The sequence below is a fragment of the Arvicola amphibius genome, chromosome 12, assembly GCF_903992535.2.
Source record: "Arvicola amphibius chromosome 12, mArvAmp1.2, whole genome shotgun sequence".
Lineage (NCBI taxonomy): Eukaryota > Metazoa > Chordata > Mammalia > Rodentia > Cricetidae > Arvicola > Arvicola amphibius.
Genome location: NC_052058.2, coordinates 155,254,059 through 155,270,553, shown reverse-complemented (window position 1 = coordinate 155,270,553; position 16,495 = coordinate 155,254,059). Strand labels below are relative to the sequence as shown.

At 46.0% G+C, this 16,495-nt stretch overlaps 1 protein-coding gene across 2 annotated transcripts in view; it reads right to left on the bottom strand.

Moving 5' to 3' along the window:
• Positions 1–1,480: 1,480 nt before the first annotated feature.
• Positions 1,481–16,495, bottom strand: part of Ctxnd1 (cortexin domain containing 1) — a 52,986-nt gene continuing 37,971 nt past the window's right edge. The window contains exons 1-3 of one of the 2 annotated variants that reach the window (XM_038314350.1): positions 4,455–5,015; positions 4,129–4,261; positions 1,481–2,995 (exon numbers count right to left, since the gene is read on the bottom strand). In XM_038314350.1, the coding sequence (XP_038170278.1) occupies positions 2,757–2,936 (180 nt within the window). In that variant the 5' untranslated portion in view covers positions 2,937–2,995; positions 4,129–4,261; positions 4,455–5,015 and the 3' untranslated portion in view covers positions 1,481–2,756. Of the gene's footprint in view, positions 2,996–4,128; positions 4,262–4,454; positions 5,016–16,495 lie in introns of those variants that run through there. The other variant, XM_038314348.1, reaches the window with a different exon arrangement.

Here is a 16,495-nt window from a genome sequence, read left to right as displayed (position 1 = left end):
GGCCAGCAGTGCACAGCTGGAGGGGGGGGGCAGGCAGGTGGAGAAAGGAGAATCCCTGAAAGCTTGTGGGCCGCCGAACCTGGGGTCTGAAGTGGTGAACAAAGAAGAGACTGTCTCAAACAAGGGAGGGGAGGACCTACAGCCCAGACCGTCCTCTGACCTCCATGCATGCACTGTGGCAAGTGCACGCTCACATTCACCCACCAGAACATGTACACACCATGCACCCACATCTCACACACACTGTCATACAAACTAGAAGCAACAATGTGAGAAGCCGCTTGTGAAGCGATTCTGGTTGAGTGAGTGTCCGAAGCTACACAACCAAAGGTCCTGAAGGACAGCTGAGGATGAACATGAGGCGGGAGGGTGCTTTGTTGGCTTGTCGGAAGCTTCTGGAGGGGCGGAGTGGATTTTAAAATCATCTCTCTCTTCTCAAATGTTCCTTCCCCATGCTGCCGTGACAACAGCACAAAGAGATAAGGTAAAAAGTACTAGGGTGTCTAGGTTTGGGACATTGTCTGAGACCAGGGGCCCGGGCAGTGCTTCTGAAACAGGGATGCGCTGTCATCCAGGAGTCTGGCTCAGGCTGTCTAGTCTGATTCTAGCCTACCTAGCCTGTAGGCATGAGGAGCAGGCTCCTCCCGAGAAGGTGTGGTTTTCCCTCAGCAGGCAGTCTGAGGAATACAGCCTGGGGCATCCCGTTTTTCCCTCCAAAAGGAAGAGCTCGGAAAGCAAGTCTTCAGAGCTCTCTTCAGATGTCTTCTCAATTCCTGCTGCTCTGTCATTAATAGCTGGGAACAGGCCTTGGCTGACTTTGCAAACCCATCCTAACAGGTTCCTGCAGAAATGCCTGCCGGTCTGTGAGGTAGGTTTCTGAGGAAGAGCTTGGCTGAAGGTGACGCCTCATAGGCATGTTTGGAGTCTGTGCCAGCTGTCCCTTTGTGCATCCCACCGTGTGTGTGTGTGTGTGTGTGTGTGTGAGAGAGAGAGGGGGGGGGGGGGGCTGGGCATGCCCTGGAAAGCCACCTCAACAGCATCTGTCCACCTTTAGGGATCACCTAGCAGTGACCGTGCTTTGGAAACCTTTTTCCGGATAGCCTGAGGTGTGTGGGGACCCATGGCTCCAGTGTAGGTAATGGGGGAGGTCTAAGGGCCACAGCACAGGTCTCTTTTGATAGGGCAGCAGGTCCTACCCTGGAAGGACACAATAGACGCACCTCACATATGCAATAACACTGACGGTAGCGACAACCATGCGAGTTGGGAGACCCCGGGGGTGTCATGTGTTGAGGAGGTGGCTGTGGATGTCCTGTAGGCCAATGGCACTGGCTGGGAGCTCTGGCTCTTGGAAGGCAGGGTTCTTTCCCTAGAGAGAGAGATTCAGGAAGGGATACCCCTGTTTGCTCACGTTCTCCGTCTTCTCTCCACAACAACCGTGTGAGGTAGATGTGATCCCCTGTTTTATAGATGAGGAAACTGGCGCTCACAGGTGCTGATTTATTTAGGGGGTCATATAACAAGAACATGGGAGTGGAGGCTGGGAGGGGGATGTGGGCTCTGACCTAGAACCCTTGCAGCAAGGTCATAGATGTCGGTGACAGTGTGTGTGGGAGAAGAGGGTGAAGGAAGAGGATGAAGGAAAGACCAGAGAAGAGTGATCACCAGCAGCCTAGTCTCAGCTCCCGCCGTAGCATGGCTGCTTTCCCTGACAGGCAGGCAGACTCCCCCTTCTCATCTTACAATGGTGAAACTGAGGTACCTGGAGGGGAGGTGACTTTCTCAAGATCGTACAACCTTTGAGTAGCTGAAGCAGGACTAGAACCCAGATCTTGCCTGGAGCTCCTGGGATGCAGAGCTTCTGAAGGTCGCTGGGTGAAGTGATTTGGGTGAGAACATTGTGCGAATGTTAAAGAGAAAGAAAAGGACTCTATTCAGTCGTGACCTAGACAGTACACTCTTCAGTCAGTGAAACCAACCATGGTATCTTGAGAGGCAGAAGGTAGTTGAGCTGTCGTATGAATCAATGCAGCATCATGCATATGGTGTGAATTACTAAAAAAATTTCTTGTAAAAAAGTCTTGGAGAAGTATATCAAAATGATGGCTTCTGGGAAGTTGGATTATAAGTGCTCTTCACATCCCTTCCTTCTAGTTGTACTTTTCTTTTATTATATTTATATTTCTTCTATATTTCCCCAAGTGTCTAAAATGCACATCTCATTCTTAACAGGAAAAATATATCCCTCTATATTTTAGTTAAAAAAGAAACACTGTTTGGAAGTAACTGTGTGCCTTGTGAGAATTTGCAGGAGAAGCCCCCTGAATTTTCCGTTCTTCCTGCCCCTCGGCTGCTAGGTTGTGGGTAAGATCCTGGGCTCTCAGCAGCCTCTCTCTGCGCTGTGTATTTGAAGGGCAGTCTCCCCCGACCACTGTTTGCAGACCAGAGTATCTATTCTTTGTTCATTTTCCAAAGATGCGCAGGAGCCTAGACAGGGGACCGTCACCCTGAAGTCTCCCAGTGGAGTCCCAGAACAGACCCCACTTGCCTGAGTCATGGCTTAGCATCCTTCCCAGGCTTCCCCAAACTGCCTTGCCTCCAGCATGCTGGCATTTCCCTCTGGCGGTCATGCGAGAACCAATAAGGTGAAAGCGAGCCGTCTCCGTCTCTGAGTGGTCATAGCCACTCCCAGCCTCCAAGTGCTTGTCGGGTCTCGGCCAGGGTGTGAAGAGGGGCATCCCAGGATACCGTGACACTCAGTCATCCAGGTGCTGCTCCTCCCAGGTAGACGTGGGAATGGCACTGTAAGGATCCATAATGACCTTGGCACAGCGGATGATCATGACGACGAGGAAGAGGCAGAGGAAAACGAAGCAAGCCAAGGTCAGCCCCTTGTCCACATCCACATAGACTGGCTCGGGAGTGGGTTCCTCCATCTTGCAGCTGTGACTGTGGGCTCCCAGGGCTCCGGCCTGACTGGTACCATTTTCTACCCCTGTAGTGAGAACCAGTCAGTGAGGAAGTCCGGGTCACTTGTCTGTGTAATTCACCCTCAAGGTCAAGAGCTTACTGCTAAAGATACCCCCACTTAGGGGTGCTAATGGTCACAGCCCTCTACCTTGTAGGCAATCTTTATTTCCAGCAATACACACCCCAGGGTGGTGGTGGTGGGGTGACAGTGACTCTCAGCAGGACATGGTGGAATGGGCTGAGGGACTACCTTGAGGGCGGTGCCTCCAATCCTAAGAAACACTCTCCACTCAGCAAATGCAGGGGCAGACCATAATCAAAGCACTTTAAAAAAATGGGTGGAGAATATTTTTTTAAGTATTCGATAGAACACTTCTAAAGAAGTGGAGGGCCAGTTCGAGGCCAGCCTGGTCTACAAGAGCTAGTTCCAGGACACAGGCTCTAGAAACTACAGGGAGACCCTGTCTCAAAAAAACCAAAAAAAAAAAAAAAAAAAAAAGAAGTGGAGGGCCGACCAACCAGTAGGAAGAGGCAGATAAGAGCTGCTGCCGGAGAGGAGTGGGAGGCACATTCTTCCGGGGCTTCCCAGGACTATCAGGGGCTCAGCCTGTCTTGAAAGATGTGTTGGGGACAGAAGGTGCAAGGTTGGAGCCGTCAGGCAGACCCCAACCCTGTTCTGCTGTTCTGCTGTTCCGTTGTTATAAAGGGTCTGGGCAGCCTCCCTCAAACACTTGGGGGTGCCTTCCAGACTTTCAGGCCCAGTGCTGTCCTTGCCGAGTGCAGACAACCAACCCTAGCTGCCTTATGGGGACCTATGCGTTAAATAAAATTGATCCCGTGTCCAAAAGTCCAGCACAGCCTCTGGCCCTAGGATTGGCCAGTTGACAAATAGGTGGGCTGACATAGGACTGGGGGAGGGACAGGAGAGGAGGCTTAGCTCAGTTCCCAGAGAGGCCAATGGCAGGGCAAAGGCTATGAGAATGAGAGGCCTGCCCAGCTCTACACAGAGGATGGAGGATCGTTTGGTAAATACGGAAGCTTAGCTACAAAGCAGGTAATTGACAGCCAACGTCCCTCACCCCAGCCTCAAAGCACCCTCATAGCATCCTCATTTCTCCTTAGACCCCCTCTGTCCTCAACCACTCCTGGACCACTGACCTGCCAGCTGGAGTGGTCGCCACTTCAGGAAGACCCTGGGTTGAGCTGTTCCGGCAGGCAAGATGGACAGCAGAACATCACAGCTAGAGCCGGTGAGTCAGCGTGACTTCTCAGAGAGCAGAGCCGTAGGTGACTGGAACAGAACAGAGGAGTGGTGGCTTCTGGAGACTTCTACCCCAAGTGAGACCATGTCTGGACAGGAAGGAAGGGTGCCCCGCAGCCCCTCCACACGCTCCCCGGCTCATGGTGGATTATCCTTCTCTTTCGTTCTGATTAGTTTTAGTTTTTAAACATTGCATACAAAGCTGGGCGGTGGAGGTGCACACCTTTAATCTCAGCACTCGGGAGGCAGAGGCAGGTGGATCTCAGTGAGTTAGAGGCCAGCCTGAGCAACAAAGTGAGTTCCAGGACAGCCAGGACTGTTACACAGAGAAACCCTGTCTCGAAAAACAAAGAAACAAAATAATTGCATACAAAGAAATGGGTTTCGTTATGGGATTTTCATACATGCTTTATGTTGTTTCACCGATCGTTCCCCCTCCCCTCCTTCTCTCGCCGATCCCTGGTGAGACGCTCCTACCGTGATTTCATGTCACATTTAGTCTATTTCCTTCCCCTCCCCAGCCCTTCTTTATGATCTCTCTCCTCCCCTTCCCATTGCCCCTTCTTAGTTTCAAGTCCTATACCCAGAGCTCCCTATGTCTGTACACAGTTATGAAATTAAAGTTCTCAGAGGAGAGACATCTGAGCTACTTCGCTTAACATAATGGTTTCCAGTCATATCCATTTTCCTGCAAAGATGATGATTTCATTTTTCTTTATGGCCACATAAAATCCTTTGTGTATGTGTGTAGCATGATTTAATAAAAACCCAGAGACAGAAATTGGGCTTCAACCTGAGAGTCAGAAAAGCAAAACAGCCAACCATTGACTCTTATCTCTACCTCAGTCTGAAATGGAGATCCTGCCTCCAGGAATCTCAGAATGAGACTGTGTGTGAGAGATGTCTCCTCTCATCTTATATTCTTCTCTAGCTGCAGGGAGAAGGGTTGGTGACCCTGATCATGGTGAACAAGTGACATTTAGGTGAGAAGTGTCTTCTGGGTTGACCCTGCATACTGGTCAAAGTGTGTAGTATCATGCACGGTTGGGGCGTACAAGAGCCAAGCAGGAAAGAGTCCTGCCACATGCTATGGAAAGCTAGGGGGTGAGATAAAGAAAACAACATGTAGCATCTGGGACCAAAGTCTAAGTCAGAAGTGTAGAAAAACATAGGGATAAGGTAATCCCGACTGAGTTAGTGAACAGACACAGGGTTTATGTGCAAATCTGTGTATCACACCAGGCCAAATCGGAGATGCCCAGGGGAGGCTGTCAGCCATCCTCTTCTCTTGGACTTTTCCTTGGAGGAACCTCAGTTGAACTTATAACAGCACTGGTAACATTGGCTAACATGCCAATCACAGCCATTTATACCCCCTACAGTGAGACCAGACTTTTTCCAGGTAGTGTACTAAGAGTTATTACTAAGCACTGATGTAAATTAACTTGAGATGACCGTACATATTAGTATCAGGAAGTGTTGTGAGCAAAACTTGCTCCAACTTCCTTCTACCCTGCTCAGATACAATGAGCCAGAAGTGGTTTTGTGGGTCTTGTTTGGTTTTTCATTTCTTTGCAAGGTGGGGTCTCACTCAGGCTACTTGCTACCTCTACCCTTTGAGTGCTGGTATTGTGCCTGAGTCAGATGGAACCCCCAAATGAGACCACCACAGAGCCACTATCCAATGCAGACACACTGGGGTTTATTGAATACAAGACAGCTTGGACTGCAATCCAACACACCGATGCAGTGCGTGGGGACAACAGCCCTGAGCCTTCAGGGAAGGGGTTTTTAAAGAAAGAAACTGCAAAGCATGTTGACACAAGCCTTGGCGTTTCAGGATTGGGTAAAACTTATACAACTTTTAAATTCGTTGGTTGGGGTATAGAGGAATTTCAAAATAGTGGCTGTCAGCAGATAAGAATTTCAAAGCAGCGGTTAATCAGATGCCTACAAGGATGTTTGAAGCAAGCAGATGTTGTTTGGACACCCTGGTGGGTCACTTTGACTAAGGCAGGCACAGTCCCTTAGAAGTGTTTATGACTTTTCTGGGCTGGATTCACTCCCCTAATTAGGTCCTGTCTAAAATGGGAGTTCTTTCTCAAAATGGAGTTTGTTCTGCTCCTTAACTGGGGTTACATGCATGAACCACCAGGCACAACTGGTATGTGTACCTCCTCACAAGGCCACTAATGCTATTGTTAGATTGAGATTCCACTACTGTGGCATACTTAATATTTTTTGTATATTTTTTTATTTTTAAAATTAGCCTATAAGCTGGGCAGTGGTGGCGCACACCTTTAATGCCAGCACTCAGGAGGCAGAGGCAGGTGGATCTCTGTGAGTTTGAGGCCAGCCTGGTTTACAAGATCTAGTTCCAAGACAGTTAAGGACTGTAACATAGAGAAACCCTGTCTCAAAAAAATTAGCATATAAGGTATTAGTTGTCATTATGACATTTTCAAACCAAGTGTGTTTCAGTGATTCTTCTCCCCAGCTCTCCCACCCCTGATACCCCTGATTCCTCCTTGTAGCTCCTCCCCCAGCATCTTTTTTAAAATCATGTGCCATCTGTGTTTCTGACTGCTTCTGATCCTCTCTTGTCAGTCTTCTTGTTCGTTTGTTTGTTTGTTTGTTTGTTTGTTTGTGACAGGGTTCCTCTGTGTAATAGCCCTAGTTGTCCTGGAACTAGCTCTTCTAGACCAGGCTGGCCTCGAACTCACAGAGATGTGCCTACCTCTGCCTCCTGAGTCACCTTAGACCAGGGCTGGGTCCACCGCTCCTGGCCTCCAGATGAGAACTCGTGTCTGGCATCTTCCCTCTGGAAACCAAGGGCAGACAATGAAGATGTTGGGAGCACATGCCACGGAAAGGACGAGCAGCAGGCTGCAGCGGCGTTGTGAATTCATGCAGGGCAACACGAATCAGGGCTGACCATAAGCATCTATCAGTTTGTCCTATAAATAGAAGCAGAACCATTATAGAAGGTGACCTCTCTGAATCACCTCCCCAGCTGAAGAAAATGGTTAAGCGGTTAAGCGGATGACACTTTCTCAGGCCATAGGGAGCCAATCGCACGCCTAGTGGGAGGGTACCGGGCCCCTTCACTCTTCTATCAGGGCTCTCAGAGGAAGGTGATGAGTGCATGGTAATTGGTGATGGAAACCATGACAACCATTAGGACCCAACAGAGCACTGGCAGAGGAGCTAGGGGAACTCAGTACTGTGGTCAGGGCTTAACTTCCAACATCTGAGCATTTCTGGTTTAGAAGCTTTCCAGTCAAGAATGCAACACGTCATAGCACTGCTTCAGGTAAGAGAAAACAGTATTTCTGCTAGGAGCACATGTAGTCAGTCATGGTACCACGTTTTTAACTACTACACAACTTCTTTTTTTGTCTTGTTTTGGTTTTTGGTAACAACATCCAGCTGACTTGGAACTCACTCTGTAGACCAGGCTAGCCTCAAACTCAGAGATCCACCTGCCCCTGCCTCCCGAGCTCTGGGATTAAAGGTACACACCACCACACCAGTTCACTGTGTGATTTTATAACATGGTGCTTGTGCTGTTGGTCTTCCAGATTCCTCCTTGTCATTTCATATATACCACCTCCAGCCCCTGCGCCGTTCTCTCCTAACAGCTCACTACCACAACTTCCTAGTCTCTTACCATTAGAGTCTAGGAATTACTCTCAGACAGTACTTCTAAGACATATGTCCCTAACATACTCCATGTACAGAGCTGAGAGTACCTGGGAGTTATCACCCTGGGGTGGCCCATGGCTAAAGATGGATGCTATAAATCTGGGGAATCCAGATTGCTAGTCTTGGGTGAAGAAAAATTTTTGTTATATCATCTAGACATCAGAGCATCTTGGCACCAGGAGGCGAGAACGCCTTTCTCCCGAAACTGCGTGTTTACTGGGCAAGCTCAGCTTCCCCGACCCCATCATGGTTTCTCCTGGAGCACACTCAGATTAATCCCTGTACAATAGTTATCATCTCAGAGCCTGCTCTGGCAGTCAGCCAACCCCAAACAGACAGGCATCCATCCCTCATATTTGTCCTTTACTGAGATGTCAAATGCCCAGGGAAAGCCAGAGGAGGAACATGATGTGTTTGTGATATCAGGTTTTAATCAGACCTCGTCCTTGTCTTGAAATATTTCAGCCTATCACACCAAGTGGCAGAAAATGCAAGAATTATGACATTGACACCAGGGAATCATGCTCTAGAGAAAAAAGGCCAAAGATGGGATTAGACAACCTTTGGATAGACGCGCCACTCATGGGTCTCCATGCCACTCGTGGGTCCCCTGAGTCGTCTCAGCAGGACTCAGGGCTAGAGAGGAGAGTGTCTAGAATAGAGGATTGGAAGACCCTTTGGTCTAGTGGAGTGAATCCCCATGACAGTCACGGCAGAGTCACCATAGCAACAGACGCACAGCCAGCTTAGACCAAACTGGACAGAATAGAATGAGAAGAGGCTGTTGGCTCCTTGAATGCTCATGCCCATGAGAGATTTGCTGCCAAGAGAAAAAAGAATGGGCCCAGGAGCACAGTAAAGAGGCTGGGTGCAAAGGGGAGCACCCTAGCTAGACAGGAGCAGACTCTCGGACTTTGGAGACAGGCCAAGTGTTTCTGATTCGGTTTCGAAATTTCTTGGGACTCATAACTCCTTTCCTCCTCCCCTTTGTAAAGTTTCCTCTTTTGAAATTAGAAAGCATTGAATAGCTGTTTGGTGCCTGTCACACCGCTGTAGTTTTGGAGAAGATAATTTGTTTTGCAGGTCCGTAGATATAGAGGAATTTTCCCTGGGGTGACTCATGCTCATGCCTCACCCTTGTCTTGCCATGATGATGAGATCTTGGACCTTCATTTGCTTCTGTAATGAGCTGAAAGTTTGGGGGATGTTGGAATGGAAATGGAGGTAAGTAGGAACAGCATGAGTCTTTGGGGCTAGAGAGTGGACTATGGTAGGTTGAAAATTACTTAACCACAAATGCACACCATAATCCTTGGAAGTCGTGGATGTTTTGGGATGGATGAAGGGGTTTTTTGAAGATTTAATTGTATCAAGGATGTGTTATTCTGAGTTATCTGGGCTCTAAGTAATCACAACTATCCTGATATATAGGATGCAGAGGAAGTTTAGCTATAGTAGGGGAGAAGGCAAGGTGATCACAAGCCAGAACTGATGTGGCTAGGAGCCAAAAAATTCTGGTAGCTTCTAGAAGTAGAAGAGAAAAGGAATGGATTTTTTTTCCTGGAGCCTCTAGAACTAATTTAATACTTTGATTTTTGACCCTTAAAGTGCATTCTAGAAGCCTCATTCCCATAACAATAAATACTTTCATAGTATTTTAAGTCACCAGACTCATGCTAACTTATCATAGGGTCAATGGGAAACTCATAAGGGAATCTTTAAATTTTTCAGAATAATGCACTTTTATTCATAATCCTCAATAAGTTGTCTTTGAGATGGTTTTCCATATCGCAGTGGTAGTCATTTGTCAGCAGTTTTAAGGACACCCCTGCCCATTTGCCACTGCTTTTGTGTGGTTACAATAAGCAGCCACTGTCTGCTTTGGTTCTGCTTTGTTTTCAGACAGGGTCTCACCATGCAGCTCAGCCTGGCTAACCCTTTAGCTCTTTATGTCCAGTCTATGAAAGACACAAGCTTCGTTGCACTATTCCCCTAAGCTCAGAGGAATGGGAACAAACCAGCCAAGGGCACACAAGAGCATGGTGTTTACCGACCAGATGAAGCACGGCACACTGGCATGTTGTCAAGAACACTGCACCTTAAAATCGAACCAAGGGCCAAAATGAGGGAGGGAAGTGCACACCAACTTTGGGCATGGACCGCGCCAGACAATGTCAGTCATACAACTGGAGAAAGAAGTTACACAAAGCCAAGGAGAGCCTTCACTATGGTATCCAGAGGCTGTAGCACCACGGTGAAGGTTGGGATGCTTGCTAGTGCAGCTTTACATGGCCCGCCTTCCAACCCACTGACCCATGGGGCTGTGGGAGTCTACTTCTGCCTGACATTGGCACGCTAAAGCAAGAACACCAGGAACAGCTCTGAAAGGCTATGAGAGAAAAGCGAGGCAATGATCTTGCTTGGCCTTGCGCTAAAAGACCCTCTCCTCCAAGCAGCTTTGGAGAGTTCTTGTCCCTTACAGAATCACTCGCACATATAACATATTCATTTGTAATTGATGGGGCACGGCCTGCCGGTGGACACTGCCTCGCACTGTTTGTGAAGGGCCTAAGCCAATGGAATGAGTATTCGCCACAATTGTACCAGAGTGTCATGTGAGATAAACACGCACTGTGGGGACACCCCTGTGTGAGTGCAAATCTTGTGTGCATCGCTGGAGGACCTTGAGAAAGAGCGGCTCTCTCCCTGTCTGTCAAATAAGGCAGGTCTATCTTCAGGGGTTTGCAGGTGGACAGAAGGCAAGAGCTATCTTTCCGGAGCCTACATTTTCTCAGTCTTCCACTAGCATAGGAACGGGTGAGTTTGGGCTTGACAACCATGCTGGCCTCCTCTGAGCCTGCTTTCCTTTTGAGCTGGGCTGACACCAAGTATGGATCTATGTTTCTTAGGTTTGCCTTGTTGTGGGGCCCCCTTGCTCTACTTGGTTCACATAATTGGTGTATAACCAGGGATCTGGATTCTCTTGTTGGCTCTGGCCACATACCCTATGCCATTTTGTCTTGTTCGATACTCAGTCTTGACTCCAGCTTGGCCTACTTGTTGCCTTACTAAGAACATCCTTCTGGTATCTGGCCCACTGAAAGGGAGAAGACACCACAAAGCCACCCTCCACACCTAGCCTTTGATGACACAGGAGGAGGCTGACTCCTTCCATGATTGGCTCCTGTCTGATATCGTCAACCTTTAATATCAAGGAGAGCTTTGCTGCCCCTGAAGTTGAGAAAACCCGATGCAAATGCTGTCCAATAATTCAACTATGCTGGTAAAAGGAGAAAGAAAAATAGAAGGAACATTAAAAATATAAGGTTCCCGAGTTGAAGAAAACTTCACGTCTTTAGCTTAGAAAGATCAAGCAAATACAAGATACTTCAGAGGGAAGGAAACTCCATTCTTCTTAATGATAGCTAATTTACAAATATAGTCCCATCATCTATAAAAAGGATATAAAGAGAAAGGAGGAAATGGGCTATCTATGGGAAGGGGGACCTCATTCCGAGGCTAGTGTAGATTCTCTACGGTTTACGTCTCAGGACAAGGAGAACGTCTGCCGGGCACTGAGGGAGGAGATGCGGTGCCGGATGGGACTGACCGTGCAGCTGTGAGAGCAACAGAACCCATTTCTTCAGCAACAGAAGAGCTTAACTGCTCACACATGCCAGACAGACTAACACGCCAACACACTCACGGCAACAGCAGCAAAACAGTCTGTGAAGTCGTACTTCCGCTACCAAGAGCGAGCTAAAGAGTCCAAAAGAGGTAAAGATGTGGAGAGAATAAAAAAAAAAAAAATCAATAAAGCAATAACCCATGCAAGCAATTCTAACAGTTTAATGCTATCAATGCTAAAAGTAAATTTTGAACATGCTTCATAATAACTTGCAGCTTCAGTTTAATATGATCATGGCAAGAATTTGTGGGTGAGCGGTGATAGGACATTAGGTATATTTTTTATGATGTTTAAATAATGCTAATTAATATTAATTGAAAAATATGATTATAAGAGTGTAGATGCTGAAAGATATTTAGGAATTTCATGATAGCATTGGTAAAATGATAGGAATGATTTGAATATTATGACCAATAAGCTAATGGACATTATTATTATTGTTTGTATGTACTAGCTGTACAAAGTAATGGGTTTCACAATGATGTTTTTTCTATGTGCATGCAATCTACTTTGATCTTATCCCTCCTCCATTACTCTCTCCTGACCTCCTGGCTTCCTCCGGCTTCACCCCTTTTCCATCCCTAATGGTCCCCCTTTCACTGTCATGACCTTTCTGCCCTTAAGTTCCACATACGCAAGAAAACTTAGGATACTTTGGGGTTTCCTGGGTTTGGCTTATTTTGTTTAATACGATGATCTCCATCCATCTTCTGACCCGTGAGTAACTTCATCCTTTAGGGCCGAATGGAACGCTAGTATCTGTAAACCCCACATCTTCTTGATCCTTTAGTTCCTACAACAGACAACACGTGAGCGCCCAGGCTGACTCGCGTCTCGCCCACTGCAAACACTGCAGCGTTGTGTTTTGATATCCCAGTGTTCCTCTTGCATGCTGACTTTCAGGTCTGTAAACAGGAGTGTTGCAATTAGATCATGTGGTAGTTCAGGTTTTCTTTTATTCTAAGGAGCCCTATACTGATTTGCATGGCCGTTGGGCCCAATTACAATCCCAAATAGTGAGTGAGGGTTCCCTTTTCCCGTGCATCCTTGCAAACAGTTCTTGTTTCGGTTTTCTCAATGATGGACATCCTGACCGGAATGGGAAAGAATATTAATGTAAGATTGATTTATTTGTTCTGTTTGCAAAACAAAACAAAACAACAAAAAAAAAAAAAACCACACACACACACACACACACAAAAAAAAAAAAAAAAAAAAAAACAGAGTTACTCGGTAGCCCAGAATGGCCTGGAACTTACTAATTATCCTAGACTGGCCTCAAACTCAAAGTGATCTTCTGGCCTCAGCGTCTAAGTGCTAATATTAATGTACCCCACCATTCCCAGATTTTAGTGCAGCCTTGCATTGCATTTACCTGATGGTTGGGATAATGACTGCTTTTTTTTTCACGTATTGATTAATTATTTCTACTTCATTTGAAGAGTGTTCTCACCATTTCATCTGCCCACTTTTAAAAAAAAAAAAAACTGATAATCACTGACATTCTAGTGCTCAACTCTCTCTGAGTTCTTTCTACGTTGTGGATATTAATTGCCTGTCAGATGAATAGCGAGCGGGTAAAGGTTTTCTCCCATTATATTGGCTGTCTTTTGCTCTCTGATTTCCTTTGCCGGGTAGAAGCTTTTTTCAATCAATAGAACCCTAGTTATCAGCTCTTGCAATGATTTTCTGAGCTCCGGGAGTTCTTTTCAGGAAGTCCCCGCGACAATATCTTGAAGAATTTCCTCTGCAATGTTTTGCCAGTAACTGCGGAGTTTCAGGTGTTACTTTAAGGTCCCTTTTGAATTGCTTTCAGACATGGACAGAGATGGGGCTCTGGTTTCTTTCTCTGGCATGTGGATTTCCAGTTTTACTAGCTGAAGAGCTGTCTCTTCTCCATTGTAAAATCTCAGCACCTTTGACGAGAATTATGTGATTGTAAGTTCTGTATAAACTTACTTATGGATCCTCCAGTCTATTGTCTTCTGTGGCAGACGTGTCTGTTTTCTGCTCCTGCCATACTGCTTTAGCTACTGTGGAACTGTAGCGTTCTTGAAGTCAGTTAATATCCCCAGCACTGTTCTTTCTGCTGAGATTTTTGAATATTTGGAGTCTTTTGTATTTACATATAAATTTTAAGACTTTTTTTTTCCATATTTCCTTGAAGAACTTCATTGGAACATAAAAAAAAGATTCATTTGCTTATTTTTTTATTGATGTGTGCATGTGAGTGCCTGCATGAGTGTCTGTGCATTCAGGTGCCTGGGAGGCAAAAAAAAAAAAAATTGTCAGATCCCCTGTCACTGGAGGTGCAGGTAGTGGTGAGCCACCTGACTCAGGTCCTCTGAAAGAGCAGTTCATAATCTTATTTATATTCTGAGCCATCTCCCCAGCCCTGCATGTCATTGGGATTTTAAGAGGTTGTAATGAAGCCCTAAATCTCTTTCAGTTATGTGCCCGTTTTAATGATATTAATTTCACTAAGGTCTATTTTGAGCTTCTAGAGCAGTGGTTCTCAACCTGTGGGTCGTGACAACCCCCCCCCTCCAAAAATAGTTACATTACTATTCTTAACAGTAATGAAATTACAGTTATAAAGTGGAGACAAAAATAATTTTATGGTAGTGGGGAGTCACCACAACATGAGAAACTATGAAAGGGTTGAAACATTATTAGGGAGGTTGAGAACCATTGTTCTAGAGTCTTCACCAGCTTCTTCCTCCAGTCAGGGCTAGAAAGTTCCCATTGTTGTGGTAGTCTTTATCCCCATTGATGATAGTAATTGCTAGGCCTCTCTTTTGTTGTGACTGCTGTGGCTACAGTTGCTTCCCCTCTTTCTGTTTTAGTATGGCAGCTGTGGTGTGTTGGAAAGCCACTGGGAAAGCCACTGCTGCTGGGATGGTCACTTTTATTTTGACACTTTGCTGAGACATTGTATTCAAATGCTGGCATTTTCAGGTGGGCTCTATAGGGTAGAGAATCATATAGTTGGCACACAGGGATACTCAGGGGGTCCTCTTCCTTAATACGTTCCGTTTAGTTGTTTCTCTTTCTGTGTTGTTCTGGCCAAGATTTCAAGCACTTCTAGCGGCAGTGAACATTCTTATATTATTTCCAGTTTTAGAAGACGTGTTTTCTGTTTTCTCCCTATTGAGTACAATGGCTTTTAAAAATTAATTATTAATTTTACATTCTGGCCACAGTTTCCCCTCCTACCTCTCCTCCCAGTCCCTTCCCCTTCCTCCCTCTGTCCCCACCCCTCAGTTTACTCCTCCTCTGTTTAGTGTTACTGGCCAGTTTGTTAGGTGTCATCTTTATTATGTTGTGTTAGTTACTCTTTGGTTTTGTGATCAAATACCATGACTAAGGCAACTTGAGCAGCAAGAGTTTATTTCGGCTTCTGTTTTCAGGGAGAGAGTCTGTAATGGTTGAATGAATGCTGGAGCTGGCAGCAGAGAGATCACACCTTCAGCAAGAAACGTGAGGCAGAGAAAGTGAACTGGAAGTGGGTGAGGATATACACTCCCAAAGCCCATCCTCAGTGACCTATTCCTCCAACGAGGCTCCATTGACTAAAATTCCTATAACCTACCCAAACTGTGCCACCAACCATGCAGAGGACCATGTATTTAAATATCTGAGATATGGGGGTCATTTCTCATTTAAGCGGACTCGGTTTGATGGTAAGACCCTCTTAGGACGGCTCTTTGCTCCAGCACCACTGATCAAACCAGAAGATAAGGGCAATTATCCCGTTTGCTTCTGCCTGCTTCTACAGCCATCAGGTCTCTTGTATTAAACTCTACTTTTGCAGAGTGCAGGACTGCACACCTTGGGACGCTCTTTCGCTTAAAGTCCTATTGAGGGGATCTCATCCTTTCCGTAAGTGTTGCCAAACGCTCTGTGTTAGAGTTGATTGTTTCCTTGAAAACTTAAACACCTGCTCTGGGTTTCACCTGATGCTCCCCAGCATCTTTCCACACCATCTCCCTCTGTCCGTATCCCTCTGTGCCTTTTCTTAGTCTCTTAGAGATGGAGAAATGTGCTGGTTGTCTACTGGGCCATCTTTTCTCCCTAAAGGACATTCTCATTGCCGGGAGATATTACTCATTCTGCTTAGATGCCCAAAGAGCAATGATTTAATATAAGAATATACATAAAACTACCCATAAATTTTAAAAAGTTGAAGTTTTATGGCAGCCATTCTAAGCACAAAGGATTAAACTACAGAACAAACCAATAAGCTTTGTGATTTAAATAGCATTAAAATATTGATTGGGTTAATGGTAAAGTGCAATTATAGAATGTTTAGGAAAACATTCTATGAGAATAGGATATAGTAAAACCTATGGGTTGAGATAGGTGGCAGCTGTTGACTATACCCAGAGGCAAAATCATGTTGCTTGTCACAGAGCAAGAGGAAGCAAACGCAGTGAAACAAAGACCCAGCCAAAGAAGTTGTGCAGTCAGCATCAAGGACAGCTGGAGGATGAGGTTAGCTGAGTTAAGAGTGGTAGTTAATAATTGACAAAGCAAATCAGCAGAATTAAAAACAAGCCCTAGGAAACAGAAGACTCAGTGGAGGGCAAATGGATAGAAATAGAAAACACTATTCTAAGTGAGGTAACCCAGACCCAAAAAGATTAACATGGGATGTACTCTCATAATCGGTTGCTAGCCATAATTAAAGGACATCAAGCCTATAATTCGTGATCCTTGAGAAGACAATAAGAAGATGAACCCAAAGAAAAAACATACAGTTATCCTCCTGGATATTAACCTTCACCTGGCGATGGATGGAGATAGAGAAAGAGCCCCACATTGGAGCACTGAACTGAGCTCCCAAGGTCCTGATGAGGAGCAGAAAGAGA